General features: G+C 32.4%; 1 protein-coding gene across 2 annotated transcripts in view; it reads left to right on the top strand.

Annotated features, from left to right (window-relative positions):
• The window catches only part of LOC106478177 (C-Maf-inducing protein-like), a 135,280-nt gene that overhangs the window by 60,340 nt on the left and 52,594 nt on the right, over positions 1–22,346 (top strand). For both annotated transcript variants that reach the window (XM_022381747.1, XM_013938702.2), the window contains exons 3-5: positions 13,599–13,649; positions 17,856–17,927; positions 20,858–20,947. In XM_022381747.1, coding sequence (XP_022237455.1) covers positions 13,599–13,649; positions 17,856–17,927; positions 20,858–20,947 — 213 coding nt within the window. The remainder of the gene's footprint in view (positions 1–13,598; positions 13,650–17,855; positions 17,928–20,857; positions 20,948–22,346) is intronic.

The following is a 22,346-nucleotide window of genomic DNA, read 5'->3' as shown; positions in this document are numbered from 1 at the left end:
ATTATATATATATATATATATATATCTCGCGTAGTTTTCGGTTAGTTTTTTTCCTAATTTGTTGGTGATTTTTATTGTTTTTTAAATCAGTATTTTTATATTTATGTACCTAATGTAAGGTTTATTTTTGAAACTTATATGTTGCACTGCTTGTTATTAAGTTGTATCTGTTAGCATTGGAACATAAAATGTTTTTGTTAAAAATAAGATGGATATATAGTTATATAACTAATTTTATGCTTCGAATGCTCTACCAATCAAGAAAGAATCAGGAACAGTCCTAGATACATAGAATGTTTAGTTTAGTCCGAGATCCGTGCTTTGATTGAGCTATAGAGAGGTTAGTAGTGTACGAAATCATAAAATACTTGAAGAACTTACAAGAGTATTCTTGTATAATCTTATTAAAAAGTTGAAAGAAATAGAAAAGGTATTAGGTCGTCAAGAAATTAATGTCGCAGAGTATATATGGAAAGCAGCAGGAAAGAGTGGTAGTAATTTAAAAATGACAGCCTTACAACGGAGCCTTTTGTAATGCATGGCTATTATCAATATACATGGTTGTCAGATAGATCGGACGTGGCGACATGGAGTGCAACGACGTCCTGAGTCTCCAAACTCGTTTTAATATAACGTATACTCACCCTCTATATGTAGAAGCATAGTTCGATTAGAACCACAAATAATAATATGATTCTAATCGCTTTTGCTTAGTTGTTATTTAAATTAATCAAATGGTACTTTTCGATAGAATGGACGTATGATTTCGAAAATACCGATGAAATAGATGTTAATAATCATTAAGTACTGGTAAATTCAATATTATTGAGCTTTCATTACGAAGATTTTTTTTTTCGCATATTTTCTGGATAAAATTGTACAAGGACTAAACGAACGCTTCCCTTCAATTGGAGCGTGTTCTCTGTAAGAAATAATTACATTTGTTGCACATCAAGTTTAATTTAAATCGTTCAGGGTAGAATATAATAGCTGAAAGGAAAATATGTTGTCAACATTTCTGCCGAGAGCCTTTATTGGTCTAGTATTTTTTATTATTGTCTCGATTTTTTATGTCTAGTAGATACACAAAAGAAATAGTATTATAGACAAGTGAGAAGCCTTAACTTTCGAGTTTGGAAATTAACAGTGCTAACGGAAACGTGAAAACACAATGAACAAGAAGCGACAGTCACCTGATTATTTATATTCGACTACCAGAATGGATGGACACTCGCTTGTGTTTTTGTTAGGTGCTGCAAATAGTTAATACTGAAATTCAGAGAAAATATAAAATAAATAAACATATATGTAAGTAATGTTACACGAATTTCATTACATTTCATTCGTTTGATTGCTTTATTCTACTATTTAACATGAAACTTTTATCATTATATTAAAACGTTGTGGCTATGTTTCTATGCATCACTGCATTTTTACAGTGAAAGATATGATAATTAAACATTTACATGTAACGTTTCCAAGCAATTTTTGTGAGATGTTTTATATACTGGTACAAAATCTGGATTTCTTGCTTAGAAAATCGCATTAATAGCAAACATATAAGCTCCTTGAGGAACTGAATCCAGAAAAATCGTATGTCAAGCCCGTGGATACTCCCTTGGCCCCCTAAAAGCTGAAAACAAGATGGCCGTCACTCGAGAGTAAAGTATGAATTCGAAAGACTAGTTTCATTGGAACTGTTATCTAAACACTGAAATATGATATTAGGCTTCTATAAACTACAAATATATCACATATAATAATTCCTTCGCTTATAGAGTAAATAGTTTCTCAATAAATGATAAATTTTGGTTTAGAATTCCTATTCGCCAATCTGTAACGCATACTAGAACCCGAGTGTAAATAATATGGCAGATAAATGTGTTGTATGAGTGCTTCTATGAAGTATTTATGTAGTCGGTAAAAGTTAAATGATAAAAGAGATAAAAGTCCGTTTTAAACCTCAGTAGATCTAAACTGAACTACACAAATATCACTGATCATAGATCAACAATATATTTACTACTACTCTCTATATAAAACACCCAAACTTCACCAGTAACAAAATATCTTGTCCATTTTGCACGTAACACGATATGAAATTACACGGCTTCGAATTTGTAAATAATATCATTTTTATAGTACGTATACATACAAATATACATGTGAACACCATGACCTTACATGTTAACTAACCATAATATATCATCCGAAGTATTTTCTTATCCAAATTACAAGATATAGCTTATTCAGTTACATAAAAATGCACATGTAATCACAAGGATGGTTTAGATTTTACATATTTCTACACCAAATGGTATTATCTATACCTTTTTACGCAACTGCATCTGACACTAAGACATCCATTCTTTACCGCATCAACATATAATGATTTTCAACCATGCTAGTAGTTAGGGCTGCACTTGCAAGACAGTTTGCCAGAGGGTGTCATTAGAGAGGGTGCATTGTTAGGGACGTGTTGCTAGGCCGCCATGACAAGCGACCATGACGTCAGGAACAATGACACAGACGACATGTGTCAACGTGTCTCAACATGGCTAGGTTTAAAACACTAATTCATTAGTTCTATACTTAATTACATTTCCTGATCATTTACATGTAAATTGTCTTGAAAGGGGACGCTTAATCATTAGTTATATATTTAATTACATTTCTTGACCATTTATATGTAAATGGTCCAGAAAAGTCGTTTATTTAAATATCATGCAATAATTAAAATTTACTGTTTTACTAGTTTGACTTTATGCTATCAATATACTTACCATTTTTCATAAGTCTTTAAGGATTGAACTTTCTTGGATGATAAGTATAATCTATACAATATTGTCGACACACACAGACAAATATGGTCCTTACAGTATTTTTGTTATTGTAAGTTTATGTTCAACAGTTCTTTTAATGATTTTCTTATGCTGAGATTATGTGGAGGCAGTCTCAGTGGATCAAAATATAATCCTTTCTCATCTAGACCAATGTAAATACAGATCCAGGGGCTACCTGATTTATGACTCGGATCCAGACTCACGATGTACAATTGTTTTTATGCATGATCAGGTAGTTGTTCACATGCAGACACGCCTTCCAAACTTCTTTCAGTGAACAAAGCTTGTGAAAGTATCAAATAAGTTTCTAAAGTGTTCATTAAAAGATGTACACGTACGCACATGGATAAGATAAGTAATTAGGTGCAAACTTTTATATTTCTAGGTTTTTTCCTCTTGTAACTATGGCAGTCACGCACACAGACACGCACGCACGTGAGTGTCTGTATGTCATACCTATTTGTAATATAAGGAACTACTTTTCTATGTGGTTTTTCGCTAGCTTGCCTCATTAAAAAGATGCGCACGCGCGCATGCACGTGGATGATTAATAATACCCAGGTGCACACCCTTAGGGTACACTTAGTATAGGTGCAACATTTTAGGTTCCTAGGCTCTTTCCTCCTGGAGTTATGGTGATCACACACACACACACACACACACACACACAGTCCCTTTTATTATTATAGATTAAGTATAATGTGAATACATAGATACCGACAATGTATTATAATTGACTTTTCCTTTATGCAAAATAGACTTGTTCAACTTGGAAGTGACCTTTTCTCATTTGTCACATTACTGTATCTTATTTTTCTCTGTCTACCCTTCCCACGTGACGAGCTTTGTTTTTCTTTACAGACAAATATTAGCTAGCTGGACGTCAGTTATGTGTGTATGATATTCCATAATAGTGTTTAGACAGTTTTAATGTTTTATGAGATTTTAACAGAAAATGGATAAAGAGTAAGTCATTCACTTATTATATTTATTGTAGCAAAATAAATTAGCATCGTTCAAATATTGGATAATATGTATGTTAGATTAGATGTATTGTTGACTGGTGAGAGCGAAATGGCAGGGGTCGTACAGAACATTGTCTGAAAGAAGCTATAAACACTTTTAAAACTGAATCGATACTTTCACAAGACAGAAGTTTGGAAGGTTTGTTTGCCAGTGTTCAACTACTTGATCATGCATAAAAACAATTGTACATCGTCAATCTGGATCCGAATCATAAATCTGGTAGCCACTGGGTCTGTAATTATATTGGTCGAGATGAGAAAAGAGAATATTTTGATCCATTGGGATTACCTCCACATAATCTCAACATAAGAAAATCATCAAGAAGAAATGTCCCATGTAAACTTACAACAACAAAAATACTATAAGGACCTTATTCGGCTGTGTGTGTGGACAATATTGTATATATATATTATACTTTTTATCGTTGTTGACACGTGTCCAAGAAATCCAGTCCTCAAAGATTTATGAAAAATTATAAGTATTGTTATTCTGTAAAAGTGAGTAGTCACATTTATTGTGCAGCAAAATGATTTACCGCAGTTTATTAACTAAATGTAAAATTAAATTTAGTGAAACGCTTGTCATATGTGTATAGAAAGTTTGCAGCTCATGTGTTTTGAAGTTAGATAGATTGAACATTTCAATGAGTCAGAGTGAAATGACTCCATGGTATTAATGTACTACAGAAATAAATGAAAAAATTTCTATATGCTGGAAACTGTCTTCGAGAAGTATAGAAACATTTTTGTCAAACGTAAACAATTAAATGTACATTGAAATCTGTATATAACCCTTAGTAACACTGCCCCCTTTGAAAATATATGTATTACAAATAAATACATCTAATTGAAAACAAAATCGTAAGTTCTGACTTCATTCAAATAATGTATAACAGCAGAGTTTTTAAAATCTTACGGACAGTAAAATTGTCGTTAAAATAATGGTTTCAACTTAATTAAATCTAGAAATTGATGGCATAATCATATGTGGAAGTATAGTAATACCCATGTAAAACTATAAAATATCATGTGTAAAATTAAATATTTTGTCAAGTTATATTGATTGCATAAAGTCAAACTAGTGAAACATTAAATTTTAATTATTGCATGATATTTAAATAAACGTCTTTCAGGAAATGTAATTAAATATATAACTAATGATTAAGCGTCCCTTTTCAAGGCAATTTACATATAAAGGGTCAGTAAATGTAATTAAATATAGAACTAATTAATTAGTGTTTTAAACCTAGCCATGTTGAGACAGGTCGATACATGTCGTGTGCGTCATTGTCTCTGGTGTCATGGCGGCCTAGCAACACGCCCCTAGCAACACATCCTCTCTGATGACATCATCGTCTCTACACCTTCCTTCCCTCCCTCCCCGAGGTCGACACACGTGGCAAAGTATCTTGCAAGTGCATCCTTAACTACTCATGCATTTTGAATTGGTGAAATATTAATCAATTTGGTCACCATCTATCCATCTCGGAACTTCCATCCCATTTCTGACACTTAGGGAAGAAAAAGAAATGCAAATTCTTCTATTTTCCAAACCATGGTTTGGTAATGATCCCGTTTGACATGCAGAAGAGTAATGTCATTCGTTTGCGGAAGTCTTTCTTGTGTGTGACCCTTGTAAAGGGTCGGAACACGACAGCGGTCGGGATTTTGCAAGTACTTGAAACAATTATAGTGTTGTCCTCTGGAGCATTGCTTATCAGATTCTGAGATAGAAATTTTAAGAGATCCTGTTTGTTCTCCCCTAGAGAAGTGAAAGAGGACTAGTTGCTTGGCAGAGGTACAGACTTATTTTCAATAATTATTCGAACAAGACAACAACCTTGGCTCTTGCTTTTGGCTTGTTCCACCTTTTATTGAATGTTCATGATATCTGTCAAATGCAACACCAATCCTCTTGAACTCCTTGCACACACCCAAAATAGTGGTGGTTAATTTTTCTGACAAGTCCTCAAAAGTTGTAGCTCCTTTCATTTCAGCTTTGCGAACAACCATGATGACTGCATGACCATTCATAATCAAACATTCAGGCTTAGTTAGTTGGACTTGAAAGGAAAATGTTGCATTTTCAGGTAGGTGATCATTCCAAAATTGATTTGTTTTTAAAATGAAGACTTCCATTAATTGATACTAAGAGTATAGGCACAGGAGCAGTCCATGCTTCAGAATTACATCGAGATCAACTGTGCTATGAGCTTTATAAGCAGTTATTCGCCTCTGTCTGCTTTCACTGTTGCCTGCTTTAAGGATACTCTGGTTTCTACAGTCACTACATATAATGCTATAACGGGTAGAGACTTGTTTTTTTGCAGAGATACATTCAGCTATTTCTGTGCTATTTCCTTCTTCAGTCGAAGATTGTATTTCATTTGCTTCTTCAGTTCTATTTCAATTTTGTCTTCATACTCCCTATTCCTCTTCTTTCTTGCTGATGTAGCATCATTGTGTGAATAAACACCATCTTGTTCATCGTGAAACAGTGATGTGGTCTTGAATTAAAGCTGTATATGACAAAGCCCAACTGCCTTTATACTTAACATCATAAAAATTGCTACCTAGGAGATATAACCAAGCGTTTAATTTCGCCCTGAAGTTGAAACAAAATGTTAGTTATGCTTGTGCATCATTTAATATTATATCTATGCAATAGACCCATGATTATCTGTCTGAAAGAGAGCATTACATAAAATGCATATCTGTGTGTTTTAAACCCTTGTACAAAATTAAATTAGTATAATTAGTTTCTACAGTTAAAACTTTCTTATAATTGTAACTGTTAACGTTCAATTAATCTTCTGGGCATGTAGTTTCCAATATTTTTGTATGGGATACAGATGTGCATATATGATTTTTTAGCATAGGGTTAATTAGCCCATCCAAATATTAAACCTTTGAACAAAATCATTTTTATAGCTTGTAAGTACATAAAATTGTGAAAAGAAACTAAAACCTTTGTAATGTACCGTCAACTTCAGCGTGAATAAGTATCGAATTCACGCCATATTTCTGTGGCTGTTAGAACGTTAATGAGGCATTTTACAGTTTGACAGACAATTTTTTGAATTTGATATGTTTTAATTAGATCAAAACAATTGTCTGAGTAATACATTACACATTTTTGAAAATGGGCTTAAACAGTTATATGTTGTGCGAGTTTTGGGGCATGGATACATCTAGTTTTGGTATTAGTAACTTGGTTACTGGTGTTTTATATAAAGTGTACTTAAATTACAGCAACTAAACGGAAAGTTACTGAAGGTGGGATTTGCTTTCTCGAATTATCGAAAATACACTTTCTTATAATCTAACGCCTTAGTAGTACTTTTTATTCGTAAATAAAACATAAACATTATTCTGCCATACCTAATATATGTTTACGTATAATATTTAGCACTTTTAAAAACAAAGTAAATTACTTTTCTCAGGTTTATATATATATATATATATATCGATGGGCGCGGGTAGGATTCTTTGCAGTAGGTATGTATGACTTGTTGGCGATAATTTTCAACAATAAACAAACGTCACACAGTCCACTAGTTTTAAAATAATATACTGACACAAGTCAAACACATATATACAAATGTTTGTTATACAGTTATTACCACAGTTCAATCCAGAGCTTTAAATAATTCAATTAGGAATTTAGAACACAATAGACAAGACGGATTACACAGGCCTGCAAATTTAAACTTCACAAAAGTTCTTTTGGACTTAATAACGGATTTTCCATAATTCAGCTACGCAGATTTCTAAAATAATATTCTTTTTTTTCTATCACGTAAGAATGTTTTACAAATCGGGAAGAATAAAAAACCTGCTACTCAGATGAAATTATTATTTTGTTTACCACAATGAACATTTTTATTGTTGTGTTTGTTAACAAAAATACAAACAAACTGAAGAAAATGGAAGAACATTGATGTCAAATGAATATGCATCGTCATTTTTTTTTGGTGAAATCTACGTCTTTTAGTTTCAAACTACATGTTGTGGCTTTTCTTTCATGTTTTACGTTATGACGTTTTGTGAAAAATCTGTACGTGACGAAGAAAAATGGATATCCTTTTCTGATTCAGAGTACAGTATTACTGTAGAACATAAAAATTTCAAGACAATAAAACCATCGCCTGTGTTATTCTTCCGTACTCTGTTATTACAATACAATCTGTGAGTATTACACATTACGCTCTTTATGACTAAATTCACTACCTCCCATTCTATATCCATCTCTCTTTTTTTATTTTACTTAGCTTCCTATTACATTTTGTACGTGTATTTATAAATAGCCCAACTGAAGCCTAATATTTTCTGTACACTACTATATATATATATGACACATACTACAATACTTGATTAAAGCAACGAGAAAAATTCAGAAAGTTCGAGTAACATGACGTCAGTTTACAACAATCGAACTACAAAATATATGATTCTTAAACAGTTACGTAATCAAACTTGCCCTAACTGTGGCTTCGAAAAATAACTTACTTTAACGGTCGCACTATATAGACTAAATAATACTCTCCTATTAAATCTAACACGTTTAAGCAAATTTTCCGTCCAGTTTTTAGTATCGCAGGAATGTTTGTCTCATGCACATTGTATCTCTTAGGTATCATTGATAAAACTTTACACTTTTATTTAAACCTAATCTTTTATAACTTATATTTTTATTTGGTGTAGTTTAAATAATAAATGCCATCTACATCAACCACAACGTGTGGAAAGTTAACATATAACACCTGGTGTCACACATGACTCTCTCTTTCTTTTTCTTAGTTTGGGATAGTCAGGTGGTTAGGGCGCTCGACTCGCAATCTACGGGTCAATCCCACTATTCGTTGGTAAAAGAGTAGCCCAAGAGAAGGCGGTGGGTGGTAAAGACTAGCTACCTTCCCTCTAGTCTTTCACTTCTAAATTAGAAACAACTAGCGCAGATAGGCCTCGTGCAGATTTGCGCGAAATTCAAACCAAAACCAAATATTTTCTCTTTGGTAATCTAGGTTTTAATTTCTAGCCAATCAACCTCTATGGAGACAGAGCTGCCATGGAAAATTGCTCTAACTTGATTGGTTTCGCTACAGAATAAATGATCGGCTTTAGGCTTCCTTTGACTTTTGTTCATTGCCGTTGATTTCCGGGTTCAAACACTAGTGTTGAATGACCTGCTTGTCTGATGTCCTGCAGTTCCTACCATTGTATAAAACATCTTAGTGGTTATTTAAAGCCAACACAGATTAATCAGAGAAAATATTTCTTGATATGTTATATGCATAAATATTTCTGAAGCTTGTTTTGTTTGTTGATTGTTAGGTACACGGCTGCACTATAATCCTTTTGTATTATGCCTACCACGGGAATCGAACCCAAAATTTTAGTTATAATAGGCCCTTAAGTTACCGCTGTGTCATCATGAGACAATGTTTGTTTTGTTGCACATTTAATAGTATTATGTATATGATATTACATCGCTATATGATTGATGATAATTTAAATCATCACTCTATACTAGCCCAGCGCATTTTCCAGTCAGTAGAACATATAATAATATTTCACTTTACCCACTTTGTTTTCTACTGCTGCCGACAAGGCCTTTCGCTCAATTCCAGAGCTTATCAGGACGACATAGTTAAAGCATGCAAGTTCTTATTTGAAACGATATTTATGTCGGTAATTTATGAAGCAATAAGTCTTAGTCTATAAAACGCTGACAAAGCTTGAAATTTATTTATCATATTTGTTTCATAATACATGTTAAATGACTGATGTGGTTTAAATTATATCACCCTCGCTCCCATGCAATACCGTGCTACACTGGCGAAGGTATTCTACAATCGAAGGCTTACTGCCATTATTCTGAATTACCACTTCAACAATACCAAACTTCAGGTAAAGTTACATCTATTCAGGAACAAAACATTGCGTATAGTTTTAATACCAACATTATGAATAATATCAATTTGATTGCTATTAAAAGTATAGTGGAAAAATAATGTATATTTTCCAACAAAGATCATTCTTTGATGTTTAAGTTTATTATTAGCTTCAAATACCAGTATTTAAACCTGTTTTTGAATTTTTATGGCTATATTGTGAAATGGTTTGATTTACGTATTGGCAGTATTCTATATTCATTAATAAACAAATAAAATACACTCTATTTTTATGAATGATTGCGATTATCTTGATTGTCACAAATTTTAAAAACTGCCATATCGGGTCCGTGGACAATGGCACATTTGTAACTGAAATAATACCGCGCCACTGTGCGTGAGAATCGCTAGAACTTCTCAAGACGAAGTTTGTAAAACAAAAAAGAAAAATTTAAACTGGAAACTTACTAAATACGAATACTGAGTAGCTTATGAAATGTGGCCTTTCAGTATTTTGGGAGTAAAACTGTCAGGCAGCTTAAAAACACGCGCCTCACGAAGCTAAGATCATCAGGCTAGTGCTTGATACCAGTTAGCGGTGTTTTCAACTGTTTCACTAATCATCGTTATTCGTTCGGGAAGTTGTTTCTGTTATCAGCTCTCTTAGTAGCTCTAAAAGGTTATAGAGTGTACTAATCACCAAACTGATTCTTTCATTGTATGCTTTACTCTTATATTAATTATAGAAAACACAGGTACAACATGTAGTTCGAACAATAAGATGGAAAAGCTAGACATGTTTGGCACCATCAGGACATGCCCTTCCTGTTATTGTGAGCTTATTAAGACGTAGCTGAGTGAAACAGTTCAGTCTGGAACTCTCTTTTCGGTTGTGTGTGTTTATATTACGTATTAGGAGAAGGAAAAACGCGGTTTCAATTATTATAACAATGTTCCTGAATACTTACTGCCTTTGTAACTACATCTTCCATCGTCAGTTGTGCTCCGTCTGATTACGCTTTATTGCCCTACACTGGAATTTACATTGTAAGAAGCTTCTTCAAGGTTAATATTAGACCTTATATCTTGACTAACTTCCCACAGATCTTCCACTGTACTCGGACATTAGCTTCGAGGACCATGTTAAAACAGACTGAAGATACAACAGTTTATTGTGGCTGGATCAAGAAATTTGGCAGATACGTGGTCGAATGGGATTGTTGTAATTGTAATTTCTTTGATTATATCTCTTTCACAAAAGAGCTACTAATTTCGAGGTGTTGCTGTGGGTTGGCTAAAAGGTGTGTATTTGGAACCCATTGCTTTCCCAAGTTCTATACTGTTACACTTCCAAGGAGAACACTGAAGGCTATTTGTTTCAAAAATATTGTGCCTTTTAGCTCTGTATATTTTAACAATTGTACTATACGAACATCCATCTTCAGAGAGACTGTACCATATTATCGAGTAATAATAATAATAATCTCCTTGGCGGTAGTGTATTGTCGAATCGTCGAGAACGAAAGACATTGATGCTAAGCACGTCGCAGCGATTCTCCTTAGTGTTATCATCTACAAATCTACCTCGTAAAATACGATTAACTCTCTATATGTACTTATATTGTAATTTATTAGATACTTCATCTGTCTTAATGTCTCATAGTTAGAGCACTATCATAAGTATGGTAGTAATTACTGTAGGAATGGGCCAGATGTGCAATAAGTGCAATATAAATTAAAATCTCAACACACTGCAAACAAAACTTTATAAGTACTTTACACACACTATTGAGTTGTAAACAAACTAAGTAACAAGCCACCAAAGCACTTGAGATATTTAGTAAGTAAAAACAAAAATTCCACAAAACCACAAATTTGTCAGTCTGACTGACTAACATTGTTAGAAAGGAATAGCTCTCTCCTGCCTTCACTAAATCTAAATGCACATGAATGAATTACGCTACCCTGGCTAGAAGTGGTTATCTTAGTTTGATTTATAACCTTGGTAATAACAATAACTATCTTGCAACATTAATAATGAGCTAACAATAGAATTGTAGCCATATTCATGATTAAGAGCACACTATGTGAGTTGCCTAGTAACAACCCGCCCTCATACATACATACATACATGAAGACGAACGCTACCACTGCCGAAGTCTAACACGTCTTTGCTCGAGCACTATGGACTGAAAACAAGAACAATAAGATGAATAATTTACCGTTGCATTGTTTTCAAACTAAGTGTGACGTATTGACATGTAAGGTTGTACTTGAAACAGTGCAATTTTTGAAATATGCCTTTCATGGAAACAAAACTAGAGAAAAGGAGAAAATCTCATGCCGATAACCTTGAAAACGTTTTGTCCCAGTGAAGAGAGCATTACTGCAAGAATACAGATAAAGTTAAAAACAGTAATGCTGTTAAACAAGCCTTAGTCTTTAATCCAGCCAAAGAAAAGGCTGCCACCCTGACTAGACGGAAGAAAAACTATAGCAAAGATATCAGCAAAAGCCAGGAAATGTCGAGAGATAGCTACGAGAACGATAGGCCTAGAGCCCAGTCGCTTTCGAAACTTAGTACAAAAAAAGCTATAAGACAAGTGTAAAAAAATTAAATAAAAAATTAGGAAGTAAGAATGGGAGCACGAATAAGTAAGGAAACAAGGTAAGCATGGAAGAAATAACATTACAACACTTGGTAGTTTTTGACATTGTGTAATCTCAAAGTGGGTGTGGTCATCGTTCCACCCATTCTTACTTGCTCCCGAGACTTGAATTAAGTTTTATCAGTAGCTAATCATTTCTTAATACTCAACAAATTAAAAATTTTCAAAAATATATGGTTTATTAGTCATTGCACTTTTAACATCAGTTAATGTATTTGAAAACGTATGAAGTTTCAATTTTAGCAAAACATTTCCCCCTTATTTTTCTATTTAAACATAAGCTAATCTATTTCTTTATTGTTTTAATTAAAATTATTTTTCTTTTTAGTAGATATCTTATGTTCTATTTCACAAAACAATATCGCAGTAATATGAGTAATTCATTAAAACATAATTAACAAGAGGCAAAAAAAAAGACTTCTTTCCGACAAATAGTAGTTTTCAAATTTCAAAATACTTCCAGAAGTGAAAAACAGTGTAGATCATAAATAAACTTTGACAAATTACTAAGATATGGAAACTGAAGTTACTGGTCTGGAATACTTCGCCAAATTCACGACAGTTCTTAAGTTTAAAATAGTTAATTTTATTGGAAAATGCTGGTTGGCATTTAACACGTGTAAGTCAACTATTAAATGAGATTAATCCTTTGTATCAATCATGTTGGAAACATTTATGGCAGATAAAAAAAATTAGTACAAAGTATGTACCCGAAGCCCACACAAATTCTCTCTACTAGACACACGTGTTTGAGAATACAAGCTATCCTTCGGCTCACAGACAATGTCTGGAAATGTCTTTCGGCAGGTGTCAGATTTGACGTTTTCCAGGAGGATGTCCCGTGATCCATTGACGTCATTCATGACGTACGTTCAGCGTCTGTAGACTTGTGGCCCTGCTATTAAATTGTTTACCAGATTAATACCTTTTCTATGCTTAAAAGCTTCAGTTACACTAGTTCAATTACTAGAATTTACCCTTCGACAATTTTTATTAAAATATATTTGTTTTTGTTTATCAGATCAGCTAACTATCTAGTTACAAGTATTTGCATTTATAAAAGGAATAACGATGAAGGATTCTGTACTTTGTGTGAGTTTTTATGGGATACTTGCATGTCAAAAAATATGTTTGTCAAATCCTATTCCAGTTTTTTTTTCCTAACAGGTCAACAATGCCTACGTGCGAGACCAGTGTCTGAATTCTATCCAATGGAAGGTGAATATCAACTTGTTATTAAATCGAAATAATTAAAAATCTAACTTCAAACTTACTAGTTTCAGTAATTTGGAAATTAAACCGCATTAGATTTTTTTCTGTGAAAGAAAACTAATTTTGGAAACAAAAGTATTTTTTCTTCACAATTACATGTACTTTAGCAATGCATATGTTAGGTTATAAATGTCATCAAACATTCTGTACAAAAGCGCTTTTGTAAGATACAAATAGATATTCTAAAAACAATGAAAAAATATCGTGTTTAAGATGATAAGAGACGTCTGCGTTTTTTTTTTATTTCTGGTTGTTAGTTTATTGCTATTTACTCTTCGTTCGATTTTAATGTAAGATACACTTTATCTAAATTATTTACCAGTGTGTGCGAAACATTGCCATAGTTTGACAAAAATTTGAAAATATCGAAAAACAATCTTGTATATCACTATACAGTACAAATTTGAAACATTTTAATTTACGTCTTTGCACAGCACAAATTTAGACAGGAAGGATTTATTTCTATTATGACATAAATGGGCATTATATATATATATATATATACTATTGAATAGAGAGTTTATACTGTTAACAACATGTTGCTGTACTAGTGAATGTACACCAACTGGATATCGTAAAAGCAGTGAACTTTCTGTTTTTAGTGGACGTTTTTTAGTACTTTTGTTTCCCTGGAAATCTTTATCAGTGCTGTTTCATATATGTTAACATGTGTTTGCAAAATATCTAAGCAATTTAAGTGTCCACGACTGAAAAAAAAATATCCAAATATTTTTGTCGTAGACGTAGTTAGATATGATTACCCAATTTTATAATTAAAATAACTGTAATATCCCGATTCTAGATGTTCTGTGTAAACTTCTTCAGTTATTTTATACCCAATTTTATAATCAAAATAACTGTAATATCCCGATTCTAGATGTTCTGTGTAAACTTCTTCAGTTATTTTATACCCAATTTTATAATCAAAATAACTGTAATATCCCGATTCTAGATGTTCTGTGTAAACTTCTTCAGTTATTAATACTAGTTCTATTAATAATATGTTAGGCGAGAGACAGTGTTTTCTGACATTGAGCTCAAATATACTGTTCTTCTGAATGCACGCACCAGGAAGATGTTGATGATGAGTGCGGTAACATAATTACTTTACTTAGTAATTACGTTTTGTTCTTGTTTTTACGATCCTGCCATACTTCACACTTTAGGCTAGTGACAGAGTATCGTAACATGTGACCTTTCTGTTAAATTAATAGTTTCTTGCATGAATATTATTTGCTTGAAATTAATCAGGTGATTGTTTCGTGTTGAACTATAACGATTAATATTGAGAAACACTTCACTGTACCGTTTAAAATGTTTCATGTTGATATTTTCGTAATGATATATAACGTGTCCGGAAAAACGCGGATGTGATTAAACTACAGTTGGATCCGTTTCTCACTGCCATGATATTCCATACATACTGTATTATTCCTCTGTTGGTCTGATAGAATTATAGTACCCACTGTAACAGTGTGTGTGAAGTCTCCTTTCTCAGAAACACAAGTAAACAATTTTGTTAACATAATTTCCGGACATATATATGAGCCTCGCCTTAAAATCTTGAAGGAGCCGTTTTTTTCTTCCCACGTTCACGCTAAGAAAAAATTGTATATTGAAAACAAAAACATTAACTGACAATTAAAAAAACTTCAATATCAGTAGTTTAAAAAAATTAAGAATACACATAAAAATGTCGTTTAAACCTAAAGTTATTTTGATATTCAAAAGTGTGTTATAACAAAGTTAATTTTCATTTGTCAGAGCCATCCCTAAGAAAAGAAAAATATATCATGAATTAAATTTGCTTTTTAATGTACAAGATACTGTCAAATATATAGCACAGTTTGTTGTAAAATACTCATATGACTGCAGAAAGTATATTAACTTCGTCTTAAGGCTCATTTATTTGTATCTTATAAAGTTCATTGCCAGTATGTACCTTTTGTGGCAAAATATTTATATAATTGCAGAAAGTATACGTTTCTATATTATTAGATTCCGAGCCTTCGTATTTTGTTGTAAGACACTCAAATAATTGCAAAACACACTTGCTTTACGTGCCGTATTAGGTTTATTTGCTGCATATTTTATTGTAGGATACTAATGTAATTGCAGAAAGTACTTGCCATCTTAGTCTTATTAGATTCATGTTCTGTATATTTTGATGTAAAATTCTATTAGAGTTGTAGAAAGTAGATGCCATCTTACTATTACTAGGTTCTTGTTCTAAATACTGTATTGTAAAATACTTATATGAATTCATAAATTATATGTTTCTGTCTTGTAAAGTTCATGACCTATATCTTTTGTTGTAAAATAAATTGCATAAAGTATTTGCCATCTTAGTCTTATTAGGTTCATGTTTTATATGTTTTCAAATTCGATGACGAGGAACCCACTTTGAGACTAATAATGGTTGGAGACGGCTTGAATGGGTAATGAAGAAAAGCTTTAATATAAGTTTCTTCATTACCCATTCAAGCCGTCTCCAACCATTATTTTATATGCTTTGTTGTCAAATAAATTACATAAAGTATTTACCATCATAGTCTTATTAGATTCATGTTTTATATACTTTGTTGTAAAATACCAATGTCATTTCAGAAAGTACTTGCCGTCTTAGTATTATTAGGTTCATACTCTATATACTTTGTTGTAAAATACCAATGTCATTGCAGAAAGTACTTTCCGTCTTAGTATTATTAGGTTCTTGTTCCACACATCATTTTCTTAGTTAACACATATTAGTCTGTGAACACTTCATCCTGAAACTTTAGAATAATAAACATGATGAATGCATAATTTGAAAAAAAAATACATCTATTCTATGACATTTCGCATCTAACATCAACAAACGTTTCCACTGAAGTTGATAATATGCAATAAAAAAAATAAAAATAAACAGTAAAATAACGGAAATTGTTAATTTCTTTGGAAGATTTAGTTTTATAGTTAATAATTTTCCCATCCGTATTAATATCTTCATTAGAAAACCGAACGTTATAGAAGTATTATGTTAAGAGACTGTTATGTGAGAGAGAATACTGAAATTCTGAAACTAAGAAAACTAGAAGATAAAATTTTGTGCCAATAGTTTTAAGATAAAATACAGGTGTAATACGGACATTTGATTACATGTCTTATATTTAATACGAACATTATCGTACGTGTGTGATTTCAAAGTCTAGTATATTGAGTACTTCAGTAACTGTATCGTTAACAGAGAAAAAAGCGGAAGATAAACATATCCGGTTCGACACAGTGTTTTAAACCGTGACGAGTTAACACGTAGCTTTCAAAAAAACATCCATTTTAACGGCTTAATTGATGTATAAGAGCAACAAAAACTCTGGTCTTAGCAACATATTTATAAAAACTCAGTTGATCACCTGGTCTTAGCAACGTACTTATAACTCTGCTGATTACTTATTTTAGCTGAGTAGTTAATCATTCTGTTGATTACTCAGTTTTAGTACTGTAGTTAGTAACTCTATTAACAATCCTTTCTTAGAAATTATAACTCTACTGATTACCCGTTAAAATCTTAGCAGTGTTGTTAAAAATTGTTTATTGCCTGGTTTAGGAAAGTAAGTAAAGAGGATATGAACATCTCATGGTTTTGTAAGCGACTTCAAGCTGTAAAATTTCATGAAAAAAATCATATACAATTTGCAGTTTCTTCTATTAAACATATACTATGAGAAATATAGGTAGTTTTGAGAAGTAATGAGATTATTAACAAAAAAAAACATGTTTGTCGTAACAAGAAGTTTAGAAAATAATAATAATGATAAAGGAATCTATTACCAAGAATGAAATCCTAATCGAACCTCGAAATGCTTACAAATTTAGTCATTTTATAACCCCAGTATAGTTGAAGACTTATTTTTAACCTTTTTAGGTTTCAAAGGTGTGGCCGAAATATGTTATATAACAGAAAGATGCGAAATACATTATGGAGACAACCACAGCACTGCATACAATGATTTGTAGTTTTTGTTTGAAGTAATATATATCAGTTATTCCACACTTTCAGTCTTTCAGGAAAGATGTTTAATGCCTTAACCTAGTCTTTCAATTTCTCATACTCTTTAACTAAAGACACGTTTTATGAAGCAATTAATGGGTTTATGTTTAATTATTCTCCAGAGAAGCATTCTGAAGTACCGCATGGTTCTCGTTAACAGTACCAGGCCTGACGTTCTCTTAAAGGAGCTAAAAGTAAGTGTAAGACTCGTGTTGTTAAGATCAACTCATTAAATGAAATGTTAAAATAAACAAACTGCTTTAGTTAATTATATTCTACTTTTGAATGATTCTAGTGTGTTTAGAAAAGTGGAGAACTCTGTGAAACGGAATATAACTGAGTGTTAGAAGGTGGTTTTTTACTATTGAAAATATATATAAGCAAACAAAAAACAACAACTATCAGTTACGTTTTTTGTTTATACTTAGGATCAATTGCCATTAACTCTTGATCTACCTACGTAGATAAGAATTACAATTAATCTAGTAATTAATACAGTTAATTCAATATACTCACTAGAAGTATGCAATGTCATAAAGCAAAAACTTATAATGATTAGAATGCACTGATACATAGTTTGAAAGCACAATACCAGCCTCATGTTTGCTTAGTAATTTTCATCGTTTAAGGCATCGTATTGTCGTATAAGGTAGATTTAACACATTTTCAAAACTTAAGTTATAGTACCCCATTTTATTAGATTCCCATCTGGCTAATGCCATCTGGAGAAAAAGGATTTTAAACAATGTTTGGGTAAATCTTTTTACCTTTCATGGAATGATTTTGGTGATTTTAAAATCAGCTACAGCATTTTACTAATATTTACAAATTTGTTCTTAATGCCCGATAAGAGCCGTTATAGTTGGAATTTTGGGTGGCATCCATATACAACATTCTGCAGTTTTCAGATTTTCCATAGACTTGAATGATATGTGTGTTTGTGTATCTACATCATATCTATTGACACATATTACATATGGTGGTCCCTGTTGGGGAGTAAATTCACTTAAATATGATTTCAACGATATAATATATATATATAACTGTAGTACTTTGCTAACAGCATATTCGTATTCCGAATCTAAGAATATTTCGGTAAACCACTTAAAAGATGCATATATATATATTCAGACTTAAAAATTGCTTTCTAATACTATTATAGATCATTAAAAAAATCTATTATGATTTGTTTCTGCCCTTCCTTAACTTTATCTATTTTATCAATCTTTCCAAAAATTAAGTGTATTTTGAACAGTAATTTACCAACTTTCCCATGTTTTTCAAGGTATGTAATCTAAAATTTGAAAACCTAACCAGATCTAATTTATACGTGTATGTTAAAATGGAAATACCGTCTTGAAAATAGCTCCCAAAGTGCCTATCTGTCTACTTGAATATCTTACAAACAGCTTATGTTATGAATGAACGTCTTGGGTCTAAACATAAGGATTCAGAAAAAACAAAGTATTTATTCATAAAACCCTGTGTATTTTATAGTATCTTTCAAACTTTTGTGTATATTTTCTCTTACGTAATATATTTTAAACATTATCAAGTTATAATTATTTTATTCCTGTTCTTATTTTGTAATGGAAATATGGTGTAGTATTTTGTTATATAACTTATGTTGTTTTGAACAAGACATCTGTCTTCCTATCCGAGATTATTTATTAACATTTTTGAACGCTCTTCTTTAGCAGAAAGATAAAATATTATTCATCCCACTTTCCTAGTTCGTAAAGTATCGTTCTGATAAATAGTCGTTTCTTAATGCATCTCTGATGGGCTTATATTGTTGTTTTTTTATTATCGTATAGAGGTGCTTTAACTGTTATGCAAGGAAGTTATGTGGAGAAAAACTATATACAGGGCATATTTCCGTCTTACTTTCTACGTGTTTGTTTTATTTATTAATCACTTTGTTTGTTTTTAAACTGAAAACTGCACAATGGGCTATATGTGCTGTGCGAATCTGGCGCTATAATCCCGCAAACTTACCGCTGAGACACAGTGGGATAATTTATTATTAATTAACAAACCAGGTAGTGAATGTTCCACCAAATATTCAATCTAGTTTATTTCTGTCAGGCATAAGTCGTTGTAACAGCCACTTAAAATAGACGAAACTGGGTATAGTTTATTTCTTGGTGTTTTAGCGTAAAGCTACACAATGGGCTATCTGCACTCTGTCCACTGCGGAGAATCGAACCCCGAATTTGGCGTTGTAATTCCATAAACCTACCGCTGAGCCATCGTGAAAGTTAATTGTGCTTTTATCCACTAGGATTATTTTTATGTGATGTTTTATTTATGTTCATGGTAAAAAGAAAGATAGACGTGCAAAATCGAAATTCTAAATAAACTCTGAACACTAGAGATTTTAAAATATATACATCATGGGTATTATTTGTAAGAAAAATTGTTTATTCAAAAACAAACTTGAACATGGAAACACAAAATAAACAGAACTTTGCCACAGGTTTTGGACATGCATAAAGTACACAAGAGGGAATCCTCAATAACCGCGACACTTGAAATTCTTTTAGACAGGATTAGAGTAAATTAATCTACGAGACCTTTATTTTCTTTTTTATTAGCTATATTTCTGTGCGCCAACAATACCAAGCCTAGATCGTGCGCATACCCGATTCGATTTTATTGCTCATCAGTATCTCTACCAGCCCACCCTCAAATTGAAATTATTTTTGGCACGATTAGAGTAAATTAATTTATGAGACTCTGGGCGTAGTCAAATGCATCAATCGAAAAGGTTTGACCTCCTGAGTCCAAAAATGTAATTAGATGTCAAATCGGTCAATAGATGACGGAGCTACGAGCTAAAAGAAAAACACAAACTCAGAACCATTCTATGAGCCGCTATGCCGCGGCTAAAAGTAAAAATAATTTTGAAAAATACAATCTGTATGCATGGATGTATGTTATGTACGAAGATAGTAATGTGTAAGACAGTTTAATTACTTCTCACTAGTGTGTAAATATTAAAACTTTACCTAGTTATCTCATTTGTCGTTTGAGAGTTTCTAAAATTAGAAACAATCAAGCACTGATTAGAGCCACAACTGGTGTTGATTTCTTTTCAAATCTTCTGTTTCTTTTCTTACAGAATTTAATTGAACTGGCTTTAACTACGCCATTACAGGACGAGGCTATTTACCAAGGTCCCTTAGATATCATCTCAGAGCTACTAAGAACGGTAATTTCAATATTTTAATTGTTTCTATTCTTTGGCAAGGAGGATTAGCATAATTTTAACACTGTAGATAGAATGAAAAAATACAAAATAGGTACTTTAACTATATTAGATAAGTTTGTTTCAGACAAAGCCACATTCGATTACTTACTGTGCCCACTGCGGGGAATCGAACCCAGGATTTTAGCATTGTATATCCGTAAACTTACTGCTAAATAATAATAGCATTACCAGTTGTGTTCAGGCAACATAAGTATTATATAATACTAAGACGATGTTATTTCAATTTAATCCTGTCTGATTGACTCAGAAAGTAGTAGTTTAAATTACACAGTTTTACACTTGAAAGAATTTTGTTTGAGGTGTCTTTGAGTTTAGGGCAAAACAAAAGATATATGGTACGTAACAGTAAAAAGATAACAAAATATTATATTATACAACAAAAAGTAGACGTTTTTCAATCACAACCAGTCTAACTAGTAAAAGCCTCTAAATAGTTTTGAATATTTTAAATATTTCGTCCAAAACTGTACAAAGAGCGTAGCTGTCCCTAATTTTGAACTGGTAGACTAAAGATAAGACAATTGGTCAAAGAACAAATCACCAACTCTAGGGCTTCTCTTGTCTGAACAAATAGTGAGACTTAGCTGTCACTCCTATACCACATTAGTGGGTCCACAGTGTTTGCGACTGTGCCGCGAACCTTGATCATCAGGTAGTAGTTATCCCTGTACTTGCTCCTTCAAAGGATGCCGCCTAACGCTGATAAGATGCCTCATGGAGAGGGAGGGAAGGGTGTTCAATGATGTCATCAAAGATAATGACGCCTAGTTCCACAAATTATCACTAGAGGACGCGTTGTGAGTTTTCCATGATAGAGGACCATGGCGTCATAGTCCCACAACTTGTCACCAGAGGACGTGTTGTTAGAGACGCGTTGCTAGGCCGCCATGATTTAATAATTCCAAAAAGTGTTGAAATTATTGTTCGATACCCGACAGACGACTATGACGTAATAGATCTACGAAAACAGAGACGTCATACAATGACGCACGCGATATGTGTCTCAACATGACTATATTTAATGAGTTTAAATCATTAATTTAATAGTTAATTAAATCGTCCTAAAAAGGACATTTAACACTACTAAATTAGTTAATTAATTCATTTATAATTAAACCATCCTAAAAAGGACGCTTAACACTAATTCATTAGTTAATTATATTTCCTGATCATTTATATGTAAATCATCCTAAAAATGACGATATCATGCATTAATTAAAATTTACACTTTCACTAGTTTGACTATTTTCAACAAAATATTTCTTTTTGCACATGATACTATATAGTTTTATCTTATACGAGTTTTACAAGGGTGAACACTATACTTCCACATATGATC

Source organism: Limulus polyphemus, unplaced genomic scaffold (assembly GCF_000517525.1).
Source record: "Limulus polyphemus unplaced genomic scaffold, Limulus_polyphemus-2.1.2 Scaffold9, whole genome shotgun sequence".
In the NCBI taxonomy this organism is placed as follows: Eukaryota; Metazoa; Arthropoda; class Merostomata; order Xiphosura; family Limulidae; genus Limulus; species Limulus polyphemus.
This window is presented reverse-complemented; position numbering and strand designations above follow the sequence as displayed.